We start from the raw sequence: 8,316 nt of genomic DNA, 5'->3' as shown, positions 1-8,316 counted from the left end.
CGAATGTTGAAAATTGTACATTAAGAAATTCCAACTATCAACCCTAGCAGTTTTTGCCAACTAAAGTACTACATGCCTTTGTTTTTCTATATACGAAGTAACCAATTAGGGCTATTAAATGCCGAACACAAGGATATTTCGTATTCGGATCATATCCCTGCAGGCTGTCTGTCGCTTAAGACCATGGTCGCTCTTAACTGAGCGTGACGTTAAGTGAGACCGTGAGCACCACTTCTTGCCAATTTGCTTTTGAATTACGGCCCAATCATGAAGTTAAACAGTACAAGTTGTGTTTTAACGGCAAAATACAGCGAATTCTAGCCCTTGAAAGTTGTAGGTTTGGAAGATCAATACGGCTGCTTTAATTCTTAAAAGTCTTAAGTTAGAACGGCCAAAACACCCTACTCGGCGTCAGCCAGCTGCATGGCCCTAAATGCCACAAATTTGTAGCCAGCACCCAGCATAGATCCAATGTTAAACTTGTTGACAACAGTAACTGATTCTTCAATCTTCATCGGAGGAAACTGCCGAATTAAAATACTAGCTAATCCTGGGTCGATAACTGAAATCATTTCATTTCTGGATTGACCTCAACGTATGTATTCCTTTCATTTCTGGCTGAGTTTTTTTTTTCAGTTCCCTAGCTATTTGGGTTCAGTGCAGCTCCTTGGTTTACTGGGTTTGTTTCAGTCCCCTGGCTGACTGGGATTAGTTTAGCTGCGTTGTACCAGCTCGTGAAGCACCGTTTGACCCTCTTCCTGACATCTCTCACCCCTTTATCTGTGATGAGTTCTCCGTTATCTTTCACAACCACCAATCTGGGTATTACCACCACACTGTGCTTTAACTTTAAGTAGTTTATGAGACTGCTCGAATGGGGTAATGACACCCAAGAGGTCGGGAAATGACTCGCCAGCTCCCTCATTTCCTCTCTAGTTCTGTCAAAACTCACGTAGATAACTTGCAGCGGGGCGTGGTCTGACTCTAGCTCAGAGTAGAATCGTTTGAAGAGAGATAAGAACTCCAAGAAGGGTGGGGACCAAGCGGCACCGTACAGCAAACAAATAACTTTGCCGAGCAGCGCGTCTGGGCTGACTTGTTGTCCGGACTGACCGAGAAAGTAGAATTTCTCTGACTCGGCAAATAGGACGTGTGTAGTTTGTGTACCCGTAACCATTTTCATGTCATCCTGAATAGTGATTAGTGAATAGAGTTTTTATTCTTGTCATACGTTGTATCGGGAATCCCGATTTTCGAGAATCCCGGGATTTTCGTTGCTCGGGATTCCCGAATCCCGGAATTAATTATTTTGATCGGAATTGACTTCACTAAACCAGTCCCATAACTCTAAGTCTGACCGTTTTCTTGATTAACAATTAAGCCGCTCGGAAATTACACGCGAACGAACACTTAACGGGTGATACTCGTAAAATATTTGTTTCAAATATTAGGACCGTCGACGAGTCCGCAACTCTGAACTCGTCGCGCGTCCTGGTAGTGGTAGGTTATAAACCTACAAACAAACACACATAACATATCCTGTAGTTATTTAGTAGTATTGATGGCCTGGGCCGTCCCCCGGTAACGCCCCTTACCTGATATGAGGAGTGAGGACCCCCGAGCGTGCTAAATCACTTTACAGTCGATTTTCGAGATTGTTCTAATATAAAAGGGCCCCCCGGCAGTTGTGATTTGAGACCAACTTCATTCCGCGATTTATTTTCGGACGCTGATTCCGAATCACCCCCTACGACATTGTATGTTGTATCACATCGTGACCCCCACGGTCGTTTCACTATAGTGAAAGTTTGAACGATAGAGGGGCGAAGTTTGAACGATACAGGTGGGTCATACAACTACGACATAGGGTTAAAATGCTCCCCTGACGAAATATTGGCGAAAAACTGTCTCGATCACGTGATATGACCGTATAAGGAAGTTAGTCTAAATCTAATTCATCATTAGGGTTTCAGTATAATTATATGCTTTTGTTAAGGATTGGGTTAGGGTTTGTATGTTTGTAACCTATAACCAGGACGCGCGCCGAATTGGAACAAATATTTTACGAGTATCACCCGTTAAGTTAGGGTTAGGTTTGGGATCAGATTAAAGGGTTAGGGTTTCGATTGTATCACGTCGTGGCCCCCAATGTCGTTTCACTATAGAGTTTCTACGATACAGGGGGAGCCGCGCACTCGTGCGGCGGGTCATACAACGTATGACGAGGTTTCGAATTAATATGGAATAGCCGTTCAGGACCAGCTTGAGAATGGGTTGAAAAAGTCACGTGACAGTCAACTGTAGAGTGATTAATCATCATCCGAGTTGTAGGTTTACAACCTACCAGGACGCGCGCCGAGTTGGACTCGTCGACGGTCCTGGAACGGATTAGATATATGGAACAGTTATTTTACGAGTATCACCCGTTAACATTCATGACATTGATCCGAGGACCCCGGGCTAGATTATGTCCACGAACAAATTGAGCATGAATTGTAGGTTTACAACCTACCAGCAACCAGGACGCGCGCAGAGTTGGCCTCGTCGATGGTCCTGGAATATATGGAACAGATATTTTAAGAGTATCACTTGATTCACGATGTCAATCGTTCGCAGCTCGGTGAGGCACAGTGGTGCATCTTGCGAGAAGCATTATTTGATGCGCGCGCGACCCAGTAGTGCATCGCGCTACAAGAGTATCACCCGTTAAAGCATGAAATGTGAAAGGCTGAGCGCCGTCCACTAAATGGTAAAACGCCCCTATAAATCAAGAGGCTTGCATATAATGAACATATTGACACGGGTGCAGAGTTGAGTCTGTACGGAACCTATATCATATCGTCATAGGATTGTTGTAGGTTTATAACCTACCAGGACGCTCGCCGAGTTGGACTTGTCGACGGTCCTGAAACAAATATTTTACGAGTGTCACCCGTTAATAGAATTGAGAACCCCGTCCCGCCCGATGTGCGATGATTGTGACAATGGGCGAGTATATTATATAAATCAAGAGGCTTGCATATAATGAACATATTGACACGGGTGCAGAGTTGAGTCTGTACGGAACCTAGTAGTTTCAGATCCTTGTTTAACTTGCCGTACAGCAAGGTCATCCACTACTTTAGCCCGGCGAGGCACATAACTCCCTCTACAACTCCATGACAAATGTTTCATATATACTAGCCGAGTTCACAAGAATATATCCTTGTGTTTGAGAAGAGCTCGTTAGAACTGCTTCCTTTCCCTTCAGTATCCCACAGTCTCTCGAGTTTCGTAACTGCCAGAGAACTCTCTTAAACAATTACTAGACTCGGTGATTATAAATCAAGAGGCTTGCATATAATGAACATATTGACACGGGTGCAGAGTTGAGTCTGTACGGAACCTAGTAGTTTCAGATCCTTGTTTAAGGCCAGAGGGGGGGGGGGGTAAATGGCACTTTTCTAGTTTTCACATATTTGATAATAGCTGCTGGAGACGAACAAGAAGAAAAAAACCAGATCAAAATCTGACCTTGCGTTCCTGAGATATCGCGCGCTAAATTTTGAGGTTTACCTGTAATTACATGTTGAACTGGATCTTTAAACGGCTGTAACTTTTTTGACCTTTCGATTCCTTAGTTGAGAAAACTGGCCACTCCCTGATCTTGAGGTTTGGTACAGTGGTTCCTTAGACAATTATCCTCATTTATTATGTGAGCGATTTTTGTTATTTGACTCGGTTCTTGAATTATGAGGTTAACCATGTCAAAAATTCGGAAAATTTAGCTGGTTAACCTCATAATTCGAGAACCGAGTCAAATAAAAAAAATCGGTCACATAATAAATGAGGATAATTGTCCAAGGAACCACTGTACCAAATCTCAATATCAGGGGGTGGCTGGTTTTCTCAACTAAGGAATCGAAAGGTCAAAAAATGTGTTTTGAGATAGATGCAATTTAGTGTTTTCAAAATTTTGAATATTCACTGGAATGTATCACAGTTCGTTAGTTAGGACTTTTTATAAACTTAATAACGTTTACTTGATCAGACCTGGCCGTCCCCTAAATGATTTTAGCTACTTTCAGTAGTTAATTTCCTTGTATTGTAAAAAATGAGGTTAACCAAGACTTCCTGTAAACACTAACTGCTTAAAATTTGGTTGTTAACCTCGCTTTAGACCATATAACACTGGGATTGGTTTATCAATATGTTATTATATATGTAGTAAAACATTTGCACAGTATAACGATTAAGTTTTTGAGGTTAAAATATAATTGATTAGTCAGGTATTCAAAAAATGAGAGGTTAACCTCATTTTTTAGCCATTTACGGGTAAAATCTTCTACTAAAATATGGTCAGTTCGAATCACCTTTGTCACGTGATTATAGTTGTAGGCATTGTGATACCAATAGATACCTCACTTCGATATTGTGGTACATTACATAAGTAAGAATCGTATGTATATTCCCTACGGTACCAAAATGTGTTGGTTAACCTCATTTTTTTCATTTTCCCAAGATAAAAGAAAGTCAATCAACACGTCATCTATTTAGAAATGTGTATACCGTAAACTTACGATGAAAATAATAACTCTATCATTTGATCTATTCTCGCTATATCTAAAAGACGAGGTTAACCTCATTTAATCACGTTTGGATATTACTTTTTCTGACAATTATGAACCTAAAATTTAGAGTTTACATTTGCTGACCGAAATAACAAAAAATTATGGCGTGTAATAAAATATTAACCTCAATTTTATTAACCTCAATGTTGTATAGTCAATTTTGTGAAAATCGGTTAACCTCAATTATAAAATAAAGTTAATCAGCTACAAATATGTGAATAGCGGCAATGTTTTTGTCATTAAAAATTAAATCGATTTAGAAAATAATATTTTGGTAGAATTTTTTGACCCCTTACCCCCCCCCCTCTGGCCTTAACTATATATAGCTAGGTTAGATATAATCGCGCGCGCGCGGGATTTAATTTAACGTACCGGCCGCCGCGCCCCATAAGTTTTTCTTTGCCTATACGTTTTGACAAAGTCAGCTAGTACCAGAAGATGAATCCGAGTTCGTGGAAACATTTGTGTCCGATTTGGAAACATGTTTTTGGCTGTATATGTCCGTAAACAGAGTTGGATTTGCCCTGGTATGATACAGTGGCTTGAGTACTAACATTTTAAGCTTCCTGTGAAATATTTCTATGATTCATATAATGAACGAAATGAACAAAAAATGAACATTATCCTAGAATTGCCTAAAATGAGCTGAAACCGATTGGTATCGCTTGGTATTGATACCACAAGTGTCCCTGAGAAGTTTGGTGGGTCTAGTATGTCCAGAAAGGGCTCTGGGGCAATGTTTCCATTTTAGTGTCAGAGTAGTTGAGCTCGTGGAAACATTTGTGTCCAATTTGGAAACATGCCTTTGTAGCCGCAATTATGCCTGGACTGACTTGAAATCGATCTGGTATGGTAGAGGGACATGTGTACTAACATTTCTAAGCACTCAGATGTGCGAAATATTGCCATGGTTCATGGAATGAACGAAATGAACAAAAAATTAACATTATCCTTGAATTGCCTAAAATGAACTGAAACCGATTGGGATTGATTGGCATGGTATTGATACCACAAGTGTCCCTGAGAAGTTTGGTGGGTCTAGCATGTCCAGAAAGAGATCTGGGGCAATGTTTCCATTTTGGTGTCAGAGTAGTTGAGCTCGTGGAAACATTTGTGTCCGATTTGGAAACATGCCCTTGTAGCCGCAATTATGCCTGAACTGACTTGAAATCGATCTGGTATGGTAGAGGGACATGTGTACTAACATTTTTTACCACCCAGAAGTGCGAAATATTGCCTTGGTTCATGAAATGAACGAAATGAACAAAAAATGAACATTATCCTAGAATCGCCTGAAATGAGCTGGAATCGATTTGAGGGGGGGGGGGGGGGGGGGGGGAGTCAGTACCCATACGTTGGGTCTTATACCACCGCCGTGTTTTATAATATATATTATATACATATATCAAATATTAATAATATTTGAGAGTTGTTGCTTTGCAGATGGCAATTCCGTCACCAAAATTTAAAAAATTCGATTTTTGGGGGCCACACGCAATCAACATTGAATTACTTATATTCGTGTTTGTGAACATGTTAGAGAATCCGTTGTAACATATTGCCTGGGTCGTTTAATCCGGAATATAATCTGAAAGATGGCGCGAAACGGAATTAAAATGAAGAAGTTATCAAGCAATTTGTTTATCTCGTTAGCAAAATTGATTGGGTACTCAATGATTACCCAATTACAGCAACCATAATTGGGCTCTCTGCATGCTTCCCATAATGCGGGTCTAGCCTCAACCCAATTACCTGATCACATGTAATGAACAAACTTGTTATGCTTCATATGTCTTAATACTTGCAACACTACTATATAGCAAATAATTTGAGCCTGATGAAAGTGTATTACACTGAAAGCTCGCGTTTCCTCCTAAACAATAGTTTGATAAGTCTCTACTACCGGTTATCCATAAAATTATTATCTTCATATCTCGGTCATCTGAGAAGCTAGGACTCATTTTTTCAGGACAAACGTAATTTAAATGGCCAAACACCATTCAATAACATTTGGTTCGATCCGGATATCAAAACTATCAAATAAATGCGAAAATGAACCTTCATTTGGTAGTAAGTCATACCAAAAATAATTATTTCAATTGGGCACTCAGTGACTGAGCTATTAAGGCCAACGTATGGGTACTTACTTTTGCCCCCCCCCCTGTATTATTCAATAGTATACAAAAACATTTAAATTCAACGTCTGGCACGTTTGGGAGCGTTTAGGGGTCCACCATCACTTCTCATTCTTTTCAACGGCATGTTTCCAAATCGGACACAAATGTTTCCACAAGCTCAACTACTCTGACACCAAAATGGAAACATTGCCCCAGAGCCCTTTCTGGACATGCTAGACCCACCAAACTTCTCAGGGACACTTGTGGTATCAATACCAATCGATCCCAATTGGTTTCAGCTCATTTTAGGCGATTCTAGGACAATGTTCATTTTTTGTTCATTTCGTTCATTCCATGAACCAGGGCAATATTTCGCACTTCTGAGTGGCTAGAAATGTTAGTACACATGTCCCTCTACCATACCAGATCAATTTCAAGTCAGTCCAGGCATAATTGCGGCTACAAAGGCATGTTTCCAAATCGGACACAAATGTTTCCACAAGCTCAACTACTCTGACACCAAAATGGAAACATTGCCCAGAGCCCTTTCTGGACATGCTAGACCCACCAAACTTCTCAGGGACACTTGTGGTATCAATACCAATCGATCCCAATCGGTTTCAGCTCATTTTAGGCGATTCTAGGACAATGTTCATTTTTTGTTCATTTCGTTCATTCCATGAACCAGGGCAATATTTCGCACTTCTGAGTGGCTAGAAATGTTAGTACACATGTCCCTCTACCATACCAGATCGATTTCAAGTCAGTCCAGGCATAATTGCGGCTACAAAGGCATGTTTCCAAATCGGACACAAATGTTTCCACGAGCTCAACTACTCTGACACCAAAATGGAAACATTGCCCCAGAGCCCTTTCTGGACATGCTAGACCCACCAAACTTCTCAGGGACACTTGTGGTATCAATACCAATCGATCCCAATCGGTTTCAGCTCATTTTAGGCGATTCTAGGACAATGTTCATTTTTTGTTCATTTCGTTCATTCCATGAACCAGGGCAATATTTCGCACTTCTGAGTGGCTATAAATGTTAGTACACATGTCCCTCTACCATACCAGATCGATTTCAAGTCAGTCCAGGCATAATTGCGGCTACAAAGGCATGTTTCCAAATCGGACACAAATGTTTCCACGAGCTCAACTACTCTGACACCAAAATGGAAACATTGCCCCAGAGCCCTTTCTGGACATGCTAGACCCACCAAACTTCTCAGGGACACTTGTGGTATCAATACCAATCGATCCCAATCGGTTTCAGCTCATTTTAGGCGATTCTAGGACAATGTTCATTTTTTTGTTCATTTCGTTCATTCCATGAACCAGGGCAATATTTCGCACTTCTGAGTGGCTATAAATGTTAGTACACATGTCCCTCTACCATACCAGATCGATTTCAAGTCAGTCCAGGCATAATTGCGGCTACAAAGGCATGTTTCCAAATCGGACACAAATGTTTCCACGAGCTCAACTACTCTGACACCAAAATGGAAACATTGCCCCAGATCCCTTTCTGGACATGCTAGAACCACTAAACTTTTCAGGGACACTTGTGGTATCAATACCAATCGATC

The 8,316-nt window shown here is 40.9% G+C and overlaps 1 protein-coding gene across 1 annotated transcript; it reads right to left on the bottom strand.

The window, feature by feature from the left end:
* Nucleotides 1–640: 640 nt before the first annotated feature.
* LOC134820199 (nucleoredoxin-like protein 2) lies at nucleotides 641–1,177 on the bottom strand. The gene has a single exon (XM_063830423.1). It carries the CDS (start codon nucleotides 1,175–1,177, stop codon nucleotides 641–643), a length of 537 nt encoding a protein of 178 aa, XP_063686493.1.
* Nucleotides 1,178–8,316: the final 7,139 nt, after the last annotated feature.

The sequence above is a fragment of the Bolinopsis microptera genome, chromosome 8 (genome assembly GCF_026151205.1).
Source record: "Bolinopsis microptera isolate Bmic1 chromosome 8, MBARI_Bmic_1.0, whole genome shotgun sequence".
Taxonomy (NCBI): Eukaryota; Metazoa; Ctenophora; class Tentaculata; order Lobata; family Bolinopsidae; genus Bolinopsis; species Bolinopsis microptera.
This window is presented reverse-complemented; position numbering and strand designations above follow the sequence as displayed.

Excerpts from the sequence above, each read along its gene's own strand:
- LOC134820199 (XM_063830423.1), bottom strand. The coding sequence starts at position 1,177 with ATGGTTACGGGTACACAAACTACACACGTCCTATTTGCCGAGTCAGAG.